This window comes from Tenrec ecaudatus, chromosome 13, assembly GCF_050624435.1.
Source record: "Tenrec ecaudatus isolate mTenEca1 chromosome 13, mTenEca1.hap1, whole genome shotgun sequence".
In the NCBI taxonomy this organism is placed as follows: domain Eukaryota; kingdom Metazoa; phylum Chordata; class Mammalia; order Afrosoricida; family Tenrecidae; genus Tenrec; species Tenrec ecaudatus.
The window spans coordinates 60804718-60821938 of NC_134542.1; the positions used below are offsets into that span (position 1 = coordinate 60804718).

Sequence of the window (17221 nt, forward strand, 5' to 3'; positions counted from 1 at the left end):
CATTGGGTTAGCAAAAGACAATCTAATGTAGCGAAAGGAATGCTACAAACTTGAATTCAAATCTAAATCTGGCCCTTCCCAGCCCCGTGACCTTGGGAAAGGGACACAATGTCTCTGCAGATTGGTTTTCTCATGTGGAGAATCAGAAAGCAACACCTGGCTCCCTGTCATTGTCAGAATTAAAAGAGGGGAAAATTAAATGAGGTTGGTAATATTGGTGCCTCGTGCATGGTAGGCATTTACTAATGGTATCTATTATTGTGAACAACATTATTATAAAAAATGTTAACACGCTTATTAGCGTCACCCTGCCAATTTGAGGTGAATCGCTAGTCATATGACTTCAGCTGATTAGCCAAGCAACTAGCTTTTTGTCTGTTTTAAGCGCCTCATCCAAGCAAGTGATATGCACCAAAAAATGCCTCAAAAAGCCAAAGTAGACCTCACACATTTCTGAAACACACACTTTGACCAACATGAACCCCATGTAGAAAAGCCATCATTAATGTTAAATATTAATCACGATTGCTAATATTATCCTAACAAAGTTTTGCTCATATGATATAAGTAAAGGCAAGATTTTGAGAAATCACACATTCCTGATTAAAGTCTAGTACCTTCCTTACTACCTTTTATTTACCGTCAACCCTGCTGAACGGAACCTTGCGACCTCTCCAACGCGTGCCAGGCCCACCCACGAGCCCCGGATGGACTGCTCTGGGCTGCCTCTTGGCAGGCTGGAGGGCAGTGTGTGCCCGAGGTCCTTTGTGTTGTACTTGGATGCAGCCCCTGCTCCGTTCGCTGGCGGAGCAGACTGGGAGCTGCCTCCTCCCAGGGTTTCCAAGTTCAAGGCCAGTTTCCCTTCCTGTGTCTGTGGCCCCCTGGACTTAGCTGAAAGAATGCAGGACCTGGATGGTCTGAGTGTCAGTCCTGTGCCGCCCTTGAGACGGTGGATTATCGAGGGGCCCTTCCACATTTCAGACGCTCTAGCTGCCAGCCCCAGAGCAGAGGGAACAGGAATAAACATATCTGAACCTTTTAACTGAACGTGACTGCAGTGACATTGTTGAGGCATGGGTTGGGCTAAGTGAGTAAAATTTACAGACAGCGGGAACTCATCTGTTCAAGCATCAATGAACATTTTATTGATTTTAGATGGAAATGTCTATTCGTACAATAGTGTCCACGCAACGTCGTCCACAGACTACTTCAAGCTAGGCACTGTGATGGGCACCTTCAAACATCTGACTTGATCCTAACAGCTGGAGTGGACATTATTGGCCTCATTCTAAAGACCAAGCAACAGGGCATTCAAAAGGCCAAGTAACTTGGTGAAACAACTGAGGACTGGAAGCGCTGAAGTCTAGCTCCAAATGCAGGGAGGATCCCCCACTGAGGCATCGGGGTGACTGAGAGCTGGAAATTGCATTCGATGTATACTGTGGCTGTTAGGTGGCATCGAGTTGGTTCTGAGTCCCAGTGACCCCACATACAATAGGGTGAAATGCCGCCTGGCCCTCCACTAGCCTCGCGGTTCTGATGCTTGACCCGTTGGGGCAGCTACTGTGCCAATCCATCCTTTTCGCTGCCTCTCCCCGGTCCTTCTCCAGGGACTGGTCCAAAGTACACGAGAAACCACCCCATCCTCACCAAGGAGCGTCCCAGCCGTGCTTCTTCCAGGGAAGATCGGTTTGTCCTTTGGGCAGTCTGTCGTACTTTCGATAAGCTTTACCCGCATCATCATTCAAAATCACTGCTTCTTCTTCTGTCTTCCTTATTGGTGTCTAACAGACCGATGAGACAGTTGAGAACACCACAGTGTGGGTCCGGCGCACCTTAGCCCTCAAAGTCACATTCGAGGTCTTGGCCAGCAGATCCGCCCAGTGCCATGCAGTGTTTGATCTCTTGACTGCTACTTCCATGAGCCTTGAAAGTAGATCTACGCCAGACAGAAACCTTCTATCTTGTCTCCATTTAACCTGCTGTTGTTGCCTGTTGGTCCAGTTGTGGATAGATAAAATAGTCTCTGAATAATATTAAAATGGACTTCTCCGATGGAGAGTCAAGTACATTGGGTCTAAGACCACCATTAAGGGCACTCGGAAACCAAAAAGCCTGACCTTTCCATCATTAATGGTGCTTTCTGCATTAACCTGTCCAGCTTTCCAGCAGTTTTACCATCAGACAGCCAACAGAGATGTCTGATACAAACAGCTGTTTTTAAAGGGGCCCTGAAAGCTTTTCACAAAACTATGAGACAGAGCACCTGGGAGTTCGAGTGGCTTTCTTAACAAGCCATTGGGAAAGAACCAGTTGCTTGCAGATCATTTCTGATCATGGTGCCCCCACGTGGTCACAGTGGAAATATGCTCCACAGGATTTCTGAAGCTGATCCCACTCCCCACAGCCCCATTGCCCCTGACCGTCCCTGAGTAGATTGCCAGACCGATCTTCTGTAGCACCTCTGGATCCACAATCAATGCTCATGGAAGCAGCAGTTCAGAGAGCAAACACACTGGGTCAATCTGCCGTCCAAGGCCTCTCTGAAGTGTCGAAAAGCAGGGAGGTTACTTTGAGGACTAAGGCGCCTGACTGAAGCCATGGTACTTTCATGTGAAATGTGGACACCGACTAAGGAAGGCCCAAGAAGAACCGACGTATGTGGACCGTGGCCCTGGCGAAGCATACTGAAAGTACCCTGGGCTTCTGAAAGAACAAGCGGGTCTGCCCTGGAGGCACGGCTGAAGGCTCCTTAGAGGCCAGGATGGCCAAACTTTGTCTTACCTACTTCAGACGTGTTATCAGGAGAGACCGGTCCCTAGAAAATGATACCATGCTTGGTAGAGTGGAGGGCAGCACAAAAGTGGGAGACCCTGGAAAAACAGGCTTGGCCCAGTGGCTGCAGCAATGGGCTCAAACTCGGAACCATTGTAAGGACAGTGCAGGCTCGGCAGGGTTTCTTCATGAGTGGGAATGGGCTCACCACCAACAGCTCTGTGCGTTGTCTCCCTTGTGTTTGCATGTTTCTGTTCCTCGCCAGTCTTAGATGCCCTGGAGCCAGGAACTGGGTCTTATTCATCCTGGCGTCTTCTGCAGCACTCAACCCGACACGCAGAAGACTCCCCCAAAGGTGTATTTAATGGATGAGCAAACTACACGTGCAACTAGCTGAGAATCTATCTGCTCATGGTCGTTTGCCAAGAACAGGGAAAATAGTTTGATCCACAAAGCTGGGTGTCGGGGGTGGCTGGTGGGTGAAGGGCCCTGTTCACTCACCTTCTGATCTCTTGCAGGAGTGGCTCTGCCCTGGCCCAGCTCTATGGCACCTCTGCTACCCTGGAGCATCATCACTTTAACCACGCAGTGATGATCCTGCAAAGCGAGGTACAGACCCAATGTTCTGCGCGTCCCCTGGAAAGAAAACCAACAACACCCTTGACTTCCCGCCTCTCTTTCTTTGTAGTGTCACAGGTGGATGAAGAGCAGTAGGGCATTTTGTTTTAAGCCAAAACCCTGACCCTGAAGAAGCCCTGGGTCTGTATAGCGGTTACATGTTGGACCAATAGCCACAAGGCCAGCAGTTAAGAACAACTAGCAGCAGATGAGACTTCCCACCACCATAAAGAGTGTCAGTCTCAGGGACCCACAGGGGCAGTCCTACCCTATCCCACAGCATTGCTGAGTCAGGATTGACACATGGCAGTGAGTTTGGATTTATTGGGTTTTTTGAGCTTGAAAGCACCTGGTAGTCTGGTGTGTCACATGTTACATTGCTCACAGTAAAGTCAGCAGTTTGAATCCATCAGGCACTCCACAGGAGAAAGATGAGGCTTTCTGCTCCTGTAAAGATTGACATTCTGAGAAATCCCCAGGGCAATTCCATTCCATCCGATAGGGTCGCTGGGAGTCAGAATCGTCCTGGAGGTATTGGGGCCGATCAAGGACCTTTTTCGAAGTTGATTCATTTGAGCCCCATTGCTGCTTGTCAGAGTCACATAACTGGACTGACTACCCATTGTTTGTCACTGGAGCATGATCTCACCTTCATTAAGGGACACAGCAGCTCACTAAAGAAGTGACTTGGTCCAAGTGGCAAGTGTAACCCAGAGCCATTTTTCCAAAAGACAGTAGAAGCAGAAACCGGGTCAGAATGATATCCTGTATTTTATACTTTATTAAGAACAATGAAAAAACAACTGACAAACCCTTTACATTGCTGGTGGAACCAGATTAAAAGTGACATCTGCAACTCAACTTAAGACCCAAGGCCAATACTGTCTGCCTTGTTTCTCTTCGCCGCGCAATACAGGCTTTGGAAGTAATTAGGATTTTACCCCTCTGGCTCTCTGCAGAGGAAAACAGAAACCACTGACTCTGATGGAAACATCTGAATTCAAAATGGCCAGGAAAGGGTCTGTTTAATTTTCTGCAGGCGTACAGACTGTGAGAGAGAGAGAGAGAGAGAGAGTGTGTGTGTGTGTGTGTGTGTGTGTGTGTGTGTGTGTGGCCAGGAAGGGATCATCTGTTCCCCATTATTTGTCATTTCTCTAACTGTGTCATTAATTATTATTATTATCATCATTAAGGCCCTGCTTCGCTGGAATAGCATCATTAAATAGGGAGGGTTTTCCCTCCAGCCTATCCTGAGAGAGCCTGACCTTTGCAATATCATGAAAGCCTTCAACCTCATAAAGGGAAGGCGACACTGAGAACATGGGAAGGGCAAACCCTCTGGGGGCCATGGATTTGCAGAGGGCAACAGAACCCCAAGACGTGGACTCTCAGGAACTCTGATGGGAACCAGCAGCTTGGCATCTGTGGCTCTGGCATTGCCCAACCGAAGCCATGTTTAAACTGAGGGTAGCCCATGAGGGAACTGGGGGACCGCGGACCTACATTTGAGATGACCTTTCCGTACCAGGATGGGTGTCCACCCCCAACTCTCAAAAGCCCACCCTTGTGCACAAGCATGGTCAGGCTTCCTCGGAATGTCATTTGTCTGTGCCTTTGGAGACTTCCTGAGTTAAAACCATAGTAGTCTCTACCCGACTCATTCGATCAAGAGGCAGCTGTGAGAACAAAATAAGGGTATACTGCATGTTTCAAAATCAGGAAAGGTGTGCAGCAGGGCTCTAGCCCCTCACTGTACTTATTCAACCCTCAGAGAAGCTGGATGATAGGAACGTGTATGCAGCATCAGGTCTGGAGAAAGCTTATTAACAACCTGAAAGACGCAGGTGATAAAACTGTGCTTGCTGAAAGAGGACTTGAGTCACTTGCTGATGAAAATCAAGGATTTCTACCTTCGGTGTGGATTCTGAATCAATGTTAAAAACAAAACACAATTCTCACAACTGGACCACTAGGGAACATCATGATAAGTGGAGAACAGATTGAAATTGCCAACGACTTCATCTTGCTTGGATCCAAGTCGATGCTCATGGAAGCAGCAGTCCAGAGATCAAACACTGCCCAAGACCTCTTTGAAGTGCTGAAAATCAAGGACGGAGCCTTGTGGACTAAGGTGCGCCTGACCAGGCCTCGATATTTCCAGTGGCCTTGTTTACATATTAAAGTGGGGCACTGACTAAGGATGACTAAAGAGAAATCGGTGTGTTTGAGTTATGGTGTTGGTGAGCAAGACTGAGAGTCCCATGGAGTGTCGAAAGAATAAACAGGTCTGTCTTGAAAGAAGTACAACCGGAAGGCTCCTTAGGGGCAAGGATGGGGAGGTTTCTCAATAGTTTGTACATGGTGTCAGGAGAGACCAGTCCCTGGAAAAGGAGATCAGGCTTGGTAAAGCAGAGGAACAAGAGGGGTTGACCCAGTGGCTGCAACAACAGGCTCCAGTAGCAGCACACTTGGCAGGACGGTGCAGGGCCGGGCAATGGCGGTTCTGTTGGACATGGAGGCTCTATGAGTCAGAACCAGCTCGGTGACACCGAACAACAAGAACGACAACATACACGATAGAGGACTGTCTAAGGCAGCCTCCAGCTCTCAGCCACACTGAGGCCTCCGTGGGGCGTCCTTCCTGCGTTTGGAACCTACGTGTAGATGGTGCCTAACAAGAGCAGCGGCCCCACACACGGCGCCTTGGCTGCCCTTCACAGTGGTGTTCACTAAGAAGAATGGAGAATAGGACGGGGCTGCCCACTGAGCACCTTGGATGTACTGGGCACCTCATACCTCACCCACAGGCCTTCTCGGCCCTGCCCATCAGAAAGGCAGAAAGATGGTGTTAATGTCACCACACTTAACCATACACAGGGACGGAGATGGAGAGGTGAAACCGCTTTGCTGAAGGCCAAGCAGCCAGTTGGTTGTCCCAGCCTGTCCGTCCAAGTTTGGCTTCATGCCAATCAATACCGCACTCACCCTTTCCCTAAATAGAGTAGGAACATCTTCTCTGGGAGACTTCGATCTATTTAACAAACCCACAAAGCCCTGTTGAAGGCCTATTTGCATAAAAACAATATATTGGTTACAAATTGACATTTTTACCCCCTTAAGGCAGTCTGACTGACTCTTTCCCAGGGTTCTGTTGTTGTTATTGTTGTTGTTGTCGTTGTTGCTGCTGCTGTTAGGTTTCCTTGAGTAGAGTTCTACTCCTCATACAATTGCCCCTGTAGAGCAGTCTAGGGGGAACCTTTACTGGAGCCACCTAGGAGGTCTCATCTCCCTTTCAGCTGCTAATTGGATTCAAACTACCTAACTTCCCGTTAGGAATTGAACATGTAACCACCGCACCACCAAAATCCAAGACCCAAGTCACTGTCATTGAGTCTGTTCCAAGACATGGTAAGCCTGTTGCACAAAGCAGAACTGTCCTGGAGGTTTCTCAGACCTACATCATTATGGGATTGGACAGCCTCGTCTTCCTCTTGCAGAGCCACTGGTGGATCTGAACCGACGACCTGTGGTTGACAGCTCAATTAATAACCCACCACTCCACAAGTGTTCCCGGGCTCTCTCTATATGTCCTTTAAAGTAGTAAAATGCACTCCCTCACAAAATAGTAAGACTCCTCAAATTCAGACCAATTTTCTTTTTAGTTCTCGAATGATTTGACTATAATGCTCTACGTTAGTCCCACATCTTCCACTGGAAGATGCGGGGGATGGAGCCCAGTCCAAGGGGCGACCTTTCCAGAACGTCACTTTTCTCCAGAACCCGAAAAAGAGCAGCCTGTGATTGATCCAGGGCGAGGCTCTGGCAGAGAAACTTGGCCAGAATTATGGTGAGGCATTCCTTCCTTCGGTTATTTGTCTTCAGCCTAATGGCAGAATTAAGGGTCTGGAAGAGTTCATTTGAAAATTATTATTAATATTGGACCTGGTCCCAGGTGAAACCAATGTGCTCTACTGTTAAGGAGTGGCAGGCTCACCCAAAGATAAATGAACTCCGGGGGCGGGTGATCATCGTGCGGTGCCGGCTAGAGCTCATTTACTAATTGATATTCTGGTTCTGAGAGAGAATTAATTTCCCTCTCCTCGGAGAATAGTTCTTTCTCAGAGAGTCACAGGGGCCCCTCCCTTCTCCCCCATCTTCTGGCTCTCAACACAAGGTCCCAAATTTGTCCAGTTCCCCGACCATATGCTCAAGAGTTTGGATCTCATACTAAATAGCCCTGCAGAAGAAAAAGGCCTGGTGTTCCCAGCCAAGTCGGTGAATTATTGGGTGCTTTAAGGGAAGATTTTTCTCTTTATTAAGAACAGATCGTGGAGCTGCCTCATGAAGTTATAACAAAGTTTGATGAACCTATGAAAGTGCTTTTCAAAGGTGGGGGTGTATTGGCAAGTTTTCCTGGGTAAATTCGGGTCCACGGTGCCAAGAACAAGGCCATATACATCACTAATTACTACCTTGCATTTATACTGCCAGACATTTCATTAAGGTATACCTTAACTTAAACTCAGTGTGTCTCGACTTCAGCACCACTCATGATGGGGGCCCCCACTTTTTATTGGTGGTGGTGTTGTGTAGGGGCTGTCCTGTGCATTGTAGCGTGTGGTTAGCAGTATCCCTGGTTCTACCCATAGGATACCATAGCACCCTCCCACCGTGAGACCGCAGCCACCAATCTCCACTCACGGCAAATAGCCCGGAGGCGGCAAAAATCGATCCCTGTTGAGAAGCTCTGTTCTAGTGGATGCGTGCCCTCCTCCTTAGAGTCACTTGTTTCCTGTGCAAAGTATTTCCAACATGTCAACTTAAATTCTAACAATAAGACCAGTAATTACTTAGGGGTCAGAAAGACTCCCTAAAAGTTTTTCCAACTTCTCTTCTTAGTAATTAGCTAGAATTGTCAGCACAAACATTTCCACAGTAAAGTAAGGTCAACCATTTCCAGAGTCCTCTCTTCAAAATAGAATGAAGTGTGCCAGACTGTGTGCTCTCGGTTTGCTGCTGACCAGGGCATCTATTTGGATGTTCACACCCTCAGCTTTTGTACAGATGGTGGTTATCATATCCCCAAAACACCCCCTTTTTTAATACAGCGGGGGGGGGAATTCAACAACCACTGGTTCAATGCTCTCTTTGGTTACTCTTACTTTCCCTGCAGGGTCACAACATCTTCGCTAATTTGTCCTCCAAGGAGTACAGTGACCTGATGCAGCTTTTGAAGCAGTCGATACTGGCAACAGACATCACGCTGTACTTCGAGTAGGTATCGGCATTTGATCTATTTGACAAATGGGTATCTAAAGTTCCACCCTGCAATTGATCGTCAGGTGTGTGCTGGGAGTTACCTGCTATTCTGGTATCAATATCAATGTGTCGATGAGCGGAACCCTCATCTAAATGAACCTCGTTCTCACTTTCAGGACATATCTGTGAGCCAAGGAAGCAAGGTTACAGTCACCAGGTGCATTTGTTCTTCTGCTTTATGAGGCTTGTTTGAGACTCCAGACTTGGAAACTACATGAGGCCACCTAAAAGTCCTAATTTTGCCTCTTATTTCTGGTCAGATGCTAGCATCACTAACGATGAGGAGGATGAAAAATATGGATCGCTAGAAGGTTGTCTAGATATCCAAGTCTTCACCCCCCCCCTGTTACCCTTCTTTTTCAGAGTAATAACTCCCCTTTTATCCAGCATCCGGGCCCCCATCTGAGCTGGCAATCCATCCTTCCCGTTCTCTCTGAGACGTGCACCACTTCTGCTGGCAGCTCGTCACTATCTGCCTCCACTGAGATGCACAACTCTCTCCTTTTTTATCAACCAAACAACCTCTCTCTCTCTCCCCCCACCCTCTGTGTGTGTGTTTGGGGGGAGGGGGAGTCTCTCTCTCCCTCTGTGTGTGTGTAGGGGGGAGGGGAGGGGGAAGGGGGAGGAGGAGTCCATAGAGATCTTTAATAAATTTTCAATTTACCTTTCTTCTACTGCCACCCTTTTTTGATAAAATCAATAACCAGTTGTCCTGAAGTTGACTCTGACTCACGGGGAGCCTACGCGTGTCAGAGGAGAACTGTGTGCCACAGGGTTTTCAACTGCTGGGGGTTTGTTTGTTTGAAGCAGACTACCAAGCCTTTCTCCTGATGCTCTTATGGGTGAATTCAGCCCTCCAACCGTTGGGCGATTAAGTAGCCGAGAGCATTGACTATTGGAATATGCCAGGGACTCCCTTTGATAGACTAACCACGTTAAAAGCTCCATTTTTACCACCACCTACTTATACCCTGAATACCAGCACCCACCTCTACATTCTACTAAAATTGAATTATCAGAGGGCACCAGAGACTTCCTTGTGTCCAAAATCAAGGCATTTCATTAATTTCTGGTATGTTCTAATTCAGTGGTTCTGAAGCTTCCTAATGCCATGACCCTTTATTACAGTTCCTCGTGTGGTGGTGACCCCCAACCATAAAATTATTTTCGCTACTACTTCATCGCTGTAATTTTGCTACTGTTATGAAACGGGTGACCCCTGTGAGAGGGTCGTTCATTGGGGGGTCGAATGACCTGCTGTTCTAATATCTTTGAGTTGTTTACTGATTTCTCAGGGACATTCTTTGCTTCCGCAACATCCAGCTGCCATATTCTCTTCTTTCCTGGACTCTTGCTCCCAGAAATTAGTCCTTGGACCCATGTTTTTCTTTCTCTGTGTAGATTCTATTCACTGCCCCGGCCTCACCAATTACCTCTCTCTTCAATTCTTCACCCTAGCCTTCCCTTCCATTCTAGACCTGTTTCTCCAACCTCCTTCTCAAAACCCTTGCATGGCTTCGTCTCTAACAAAGTAACCTCTGGTTTGACCTTTCACAATCTGTCCCCAGCCTTTTCTTCATTCTTACCTGCTACTTCTCACCTTCCTGGTTTGTTTGTACCAACCCGTTGAAGAGTCTGTGCTGTCTCGCCCATGTGTTCCACATGGGATCTATCCCCCGGGTTCTCGTCTGGCTGAACTAACCATCTTTTAAGACTCTGCTCTTCTCCCATCTTTTCTACAAAGCCTTGTGTCACCTTCTCTGAAGTCTTACTGCACTTGGACTCTACAAAAGTTAGGGTTAGGTTCAATTACGGATGACAGAAAACTCAAAGTAACGGTGACTCACTAAGCTGTCCAATAAAACAAGTCTGGGGAAAAGCAATCTGAGTTGGGGGGAGGCTTCATTAAGTTGCCAGGGTCCCAGACTCCTCCCGCGGCTGAGCTCCTGACAGCTGCCCAAGCTCCAGCCATAGAACCACGTCCCACTCAGCTGCGAGAAAAAAGGGAGTAAGGATAGAAGTCCTGAAGGGTAATGCAAATGATCATTTAAGAGAATATCATGGGAGCTGCTATAAAACACTTATGTTTAATTTGCCAGGATTTAATGACTTGGCCATATCGCTTCAAGAAATGTTGGGAAGAATTCTTTATTCTGGGTAGCGAGATGCCCAACTGAAAGCCAGAGGGCCTCTGACCAAGCAACAGATGGAAGAAGCCTATCGGGCAGAGAGCTGGCAAACCCCCCCCCCCCAGGTGTTTATTGCTGCGGTCCTCTCAGTGGACGGCTGCGTGGCACGCACACAGGTGAAGGCTTTGGCATGATATTGGCTAGGATTTAAACCTCACCCTGGCCTTTTGTTAAGCCTTGTGGATTGAACCAAGGAACTATAGCCTCTCCTCCTAAGTTCCACTACAATGACACTAAATGAACATGAAAGGGGAAAAAATTAAAGCAGAAACCTATAGGGGAAAAAAGTAAGGACACACAACAGCTGAGAAGAAACGTTCATATGGTGTGGGAAATGGAAGGCCACCCAATGAATGCTAACTGAAGCCGGATACAGAGGTCTACAGAGGCCGTCCCTGCGGCACAAGTCCGTTTGCCCTACAGAACCGTGCTCAGCTCTTGGAGGTAAAATGTCCCGTGGAAAGGGCGGGAAGACCTCAAAGACAAGGAGACTGCTGCCGAGAAGTCCGCCATGGTCTTAGTCAGGCAGCTCCCCTCCCTCTCCCCTAATGGCTTACCTCTGGAGAACTGAAATAAAGGGCTCTCCACTAAAACAAGTAGAGCCGGAACGCCATAGAGCGTTCAGAAGAAAGAACTTAGTGAAGTGGAACAAGTCTCGGGATTGGAATCCCATGGCCCCTAACCTGGTCACCCGGAAGCAAGGTGTCTACAGGTCACACACAAGCCGGGTTGCCGGGGCAGCAAACAGAGATGCAGGAGGCCCGGGAAATGTCGCTTTCACATACGCCACAGATCGTATTGTTGGTGTAAGTGTCTCATGCGGTACTGGAGTCAGACTTATACTGAAAAATTATTTGTTGTTTATTTGAAATTGAACTTTAGACTGTATTTTCTAGCAACTACCCCAGCCATACACAGGCACACACCTATCCCCACTGTTTTGTAAAGACAACCAAGAATCACAGGACATTTCTATCTCTGATATGAAAAACAGAGGTCAAAACAAGCAGATACAGAATTCAGAAGGAAAGGGGGCACTACTCTTAAAATCCTCAGAGAGCTAAGCTATTGCATCCACGAAACAAACAGAAGATGCTTAGACATGATTATAGGACAACCATAGAAGGAGAAAGAATTCTTGGAAATGTAACATATGATTTGCAAAATTACAAACAAGCAGACAATGAAAGCATTGGGAGATTGAGTCAAAGGACAGAACAGCTGAAGGTAGAGCGCGCTGCTGCCATATTCCACGATACACCTCTCCTGACTACCATATATACTCGTGTATAAGTCAGCTCGGCTGATATTCAGGCTAGCTTATACTCAAGTACATACAGTATTTCATTTGTTAACTAGGTGATTCCATTACTTTGATAAACACAAATTCTAATGATTTTTAAATAGATACATAAGGGCTTCAAAATGTTTGTGGCAAATGGAATTAAAACATAATGGAATCTTTCCACCATGTCTTTGGTATCTAAAAGGGATCCTGGTGGCATAGCAGGCTGCACATGAGCTGTTAACCACAAGGTCGGCAGTTCGAACCCCCCAGTTGCTCCATGGGAGAAAGATGAGACTGTCTACTCCTGTAAAGGTCCAACGTCTCAGAAACCCAAAGGGATAGAAACTTAAAGTCTTGAGAATCCAAATAATAAAAATACTTATGTTTAAACCTCTGTCCTACAGGGTCACTGTGTGTCAGAATCAACTTGCTGGCAGTTATTTAGAGGGTATCTTAAAAAATTAAAATCTAAGCAACACTGCCACTAATTAGCTGTGTGTTATGTTATCAAATTATTTACCTGTTGAGGCCTCTTTTCCTCATGTGTCAAATGGTGATAATAATTGATATATTGTAACCTATTATAAAGATTAGCAATACTTTATAAAGCATGTAATAGAGTACCTGAAGTAAAGAACACATATATACATGGAAACTCTTATCATGAACAGATTTTTAAAAATATTTTCAAACTTTTATAAATAAATTAGATATTCAGATGTGCATCTTATCACCCAAAGTAGATTATAGACTCACCTCTCTTGTTGCATCGTTTTATAAATGGGACTATCTACACACTCTATTGCTTTATGCCTCATTTATACTGCATGTTTGAGGACCCTTCTATTTCACCTAATTTCCTGGCTTTCCAGCCTTTTCTGGCCCAATATTCCTTGATTTAGGATTTGTGGAATGATGATATCCTCTTAGCAGTTTTACTTCCTGTCCCATATATTTGCAGGGTTTTGTTTCACACACATCTTTTCCCAAAGTAGACGTGTCCCCCAAGCCAACTCTCCAAGTAACTTCTCAGGAGGGTGAGAAAAAAACAACCAACTCAACACTTGCAGTCCATTTATCAAGCCCCGTTAGGGATGTGACACAGAGTCCCATGAAGCTGGCACATAGTCAAAGAAGCTGGTTGCAACTCGTTTCCTCATTACTCTGCCCTTATCTTAACGCCACAGCCCTGCTAATGTCTGTTGCCGCCTCAAGAAGCTGGCTTGGTGCCTGTTAGTCAGTGATTGTTTCAGAGGTTCTGAATAGCTGCTCATTCTCGAAGCTAGACCTTCAGGAAGCTAATTCACTTGCCTGTCCACATACAATTAAGTGTTGCCCCATTTTTTTTTTTTTGCCAAAACAGTGCCCAGGGTTAATGAAGGGGGAAGCCAACTACCACCCATTGCCACAGAGATGGTTTTATCCCATAAATACCCACGTGTGGAACTAACTGGAAGGGATTTCAGAAATTGTGCAATTCATTTTGTCTCCATCATTATGTAGAACACGGGCCAAGAAGCCAAAAGGAAGGTAGCAGGGAAACCAGAATTTACACCTCTTCGTTCAGGGTTCTCACCACCATGACCATCTTCCCTCCCCAATGGGAGACTCAGGAAATTGTTCCCACTTTGGATTTGGGATGCGATTCATGGCAAGATTTCCATTCCCTTTGATGTGGAGGTCAGGTCTGATGATGACCTTTCTAGGTCTAGTCTTCATTGGTTTCCTGTGAGCTGGGTCCCTCTTGTCTTTTCCCAATGTAGAACCAAAGACCAGGACTTGCATGCAGGTACTTTAGATTTGGAAGAGGCACTAGGAATCAGGAGCGGGGCACTGGAGAAGAAGGGAAAGCTTCCCAGTCAGGACCCATTCCCTTGTTGGTCACCACCATGGGCAATCAGGCTTGATGCTACAAAATGTTCTGAGAAGTCATGCATGCCGAATTTACCATTGTCCCCCAGGTCCTCATTCTCCATTGGCCATCAAGGTGTTGGCCACCTCCCACTTCTTGCCCATCATCGTGCATGTCCCATCCCCCTCCAGAAGGCATCAAAGCACCAAGTGTTAGGGCAGAGAGTAAGTGAGGCTCTGAGAGCCCAGGCAGGAGCTGAGGCTCTGGTTGTAGCATCAGCAGTGGCTGGTCAAAGAGAGGCCAAGGAGACGGTGGGAGGCAGCACTGAGTTTCTAGAAGTCTGGTGCCTTGGTGGCAAAGTGGTGATGCGTTGGATGGCTAACTGCGTGGTCGGCAGTTTGACATCACCAGCCATAGCAAGATGAGATGAGAAAGAGAGATGAGGCTTTCTACTCACGTCAAGAGAAAAAGAGGACCTAATGCAAAGGGCTTAGGTGGAGAGCAAATGCTTTGAAAATGATGAGGGCAATGAATTTACAGATGTGCTTTACACAATTGATGTATGTATGGATTGTGATAAGAGTTGTATGAGCCCCTAATAAAACATTTTTTTAAAAAGAGAATCTCAGTACCCCAAGGGCAGTTGTACGTTGGAATCGACTCGACGGCAGTGCATTTGGTTTGGCCTTCATGAAGCTTCTACTCTTAGTGATGATTGCTGGGAGCCACTATCATACCTAGCACAATGGTCGGCAATCCACTTTCTAGACGCACTCTCAAAGTTACTGCCATTGAGTTAATTCTGACTCGTAACAACCTTATAGGGGCAGGGTAGAACTGCCCCTGTGGGTTTTCCAGACTGTATAAATCTCTGTGGGAGTAGAAAGCTTCATCTTTCTCCCTTAGAGCAGCTAGTGGTTTTGAACTGCTGACCCTATAATTCGCAAACCACTGTTCCAGCTCCAGGAAGTCTTGTATTATTGTTGGTTCTGCTTTTCTGACCACTCAATTCAAAAGATGTGCCACAGTGGAGAACCAGGACGGAGGGTCACTGCTTTCTTCTCCTGGACAGGGGAACAAACAGACATGCTAGAAGCTTCCATGCCTTCTCTAAGGGGGGTGATAACTTATTGCTAGGGTCAGGATTTTGTGCCATGCTGCCAAAAGGGAAAATGTTAGCGTCAAGGAAATGTGGGAAACTGTATTAAAATATATACGAGAACTTATCACTTTAATCTCACATTAGGCGTCCCCAGGGTTCGGTGCATATGAAATCAGAATTGACGAGATAAAACTAAAGAGAGAAAAGAAGGCACCCTTGGCGTGACTCTCGAGGCATCACCACCGACTTCTAAGGATTAATTATTCAGTCTGATCTTCCAAGTCACTGGAAACATTTTCTAGTGACTGTTGAGTAATTTTTTGAAATTGAGTTCTGTGCCTATCCATGAGCCCCTGTCGTGAAGAAGGATTTGATCGTTAAATAGCAATTCCACCATCCCGAGCAGGAATCAGAAGAACCTTAGCAGTGACCAGTCAGGAGACTTCCCGAGAGATGCTCCATCTCTCTGCCCGGTGGGTCAGCAAACTGCAGCTCGAGGGCCGTATGTGGCCCTTCCGGTGCATATATGTGGCTCGGAAGTAAAACTGAAAAACGTTAAAGGATGTTATTCAGCTAATGGTGACTTCACTTGTTTATAAAAATATCTTTATGGCTCTCGAATAATTTTCAAATTGCTGTGAGGGAGAGGATGGGCTCACCTCTCTCAGAAGTTTGCTGATCCTGACCCAGAACAACCTCTTCACATCTTTGGGGAAGTCAGTGGATTTGAAAAAGCTGTTAACTTCAATCTCAGGAATATTCCATTGAAAAGCTTAAGAAAATATGCACCCACCACAGAATAACACTTGTTAAGAAGCTTCAGAGCTTCGTTTTATTGAAACTTTGAGATAAAGGATGTGAAGTAAACAGGGAAAGAAAGAGAGGCGTCCCACATTACAAATGGTAACATCTCAAAGGGACACCACAAGGCCCTGTGCCATTTGCCTGCATATAAATTGGGGGCATGTGGCCTATGCAACTTCCACAGTCCATCTTAAAAACAACGAACGTTTCCTGAGTGCTTAGTAGGAGCTTTACAGATTCTCCCACATTTAATACTGAAAGGTGTTAGAATACTGTTAGGATAGGTACCAATACTAACCTCAGAATGCAGGCGAGGAAACTGAGGTGTGGAAAGATCCAGGAAATTGTTCACAATGCTAAATGGTAAAGCTGGGATTTGAACCATGGAGGAGGACCCAAAAATGCTTTCAAATACTCTGACTCTCTCTCTTCATTTATAGAACTGCCCGCTTTAAAATAGAAGCCCATCCTAAAACCTTTCAGGCATCGGGGCGGCAGTACCTGGAGCATACCCAGGTGTGAGACCATGCCCACGCCCAGTAGATGCCAGGCCAAATCCATGGAGCTAGCTCCAGACCCTGCCAGGAGGATAGCACGTAGGGGGTTAGGGTTGCTTAGAGTCTGTGTGGTAGGCTTAGATACAAATAGAGGTTAGTGTGCAGTTGAGGTGGCCAAGTGGCTGTGTTGGGCTCTGCTCACTTGCAGAGTCAGTAGTTCAAAACCACCAACTGCGCCACAGGAGAAAGTTGAGGCTTTCTGCTCCTGTAAAGAGTTACAGCCTTGGAAATCCACCGGGACCATGCTCCCCAGCCCTGTGGGGTCGATTTGAGTCTGTATGTCGTTACGGAGTCCTGGGGGCCTGTGAGTTAGGCATTTGAGCTGCTAACCCCAAACCTGGCAGCTCAAACCCACCTGCCACTCAGAGGGAGAGAAAGGACTTACAGTCTCAGAAAATGTTGGGAGCAATTCTGCTCTGTGCTGTAGGGTGGTGATGAATAGACTCCATAGCAGTGGTCTGTGGGGGCTTTGCTTGCAGTTGAGCGAAACTGGAGGCACCAGTGGCTTGGTAACCCTTTACCTTGAATACAGTCAAGGAGGTGCTATTGGGTAGCATGGGGGGAATGCACATACAAATAGGTTCTCATCCATACACAGCACAGTGTGTTTACATACCATGACATAAGTTATGTATATGTTAACTTGTGTGGTTGAGCCCTGAGGGCACAAAGCATATGCCCTTAGCTGCTCACCCAAAGAGTTGTAGTTGCAACCCA

General features: G+C 46.6%; 1 protein-coding gene across 1 annotated transcript in view; it reads left to right on the forward strand.

Moving 5' to 3' along the window:
• Window positions 1-17221, forward strand: part of PDE11A (phosphodiesterase 11A) — a 425526-nt gene that overhangs the window by 344466 nt on the left and 63839 nt on the right. Inside the window, exons 14-15 of the mRNA XM_075529079.1 lie at window positions 3294-3384; window positions 8567-8667. Coding sequence (XP_075385194.1) covers window positions 3294-3384; window positions 8567-8667 — 192 coding nt within the window. The remainder of the gene's footprint in view (window positions 1-3293; window positions 3385-8566; window positions 8668-17221) is intronic.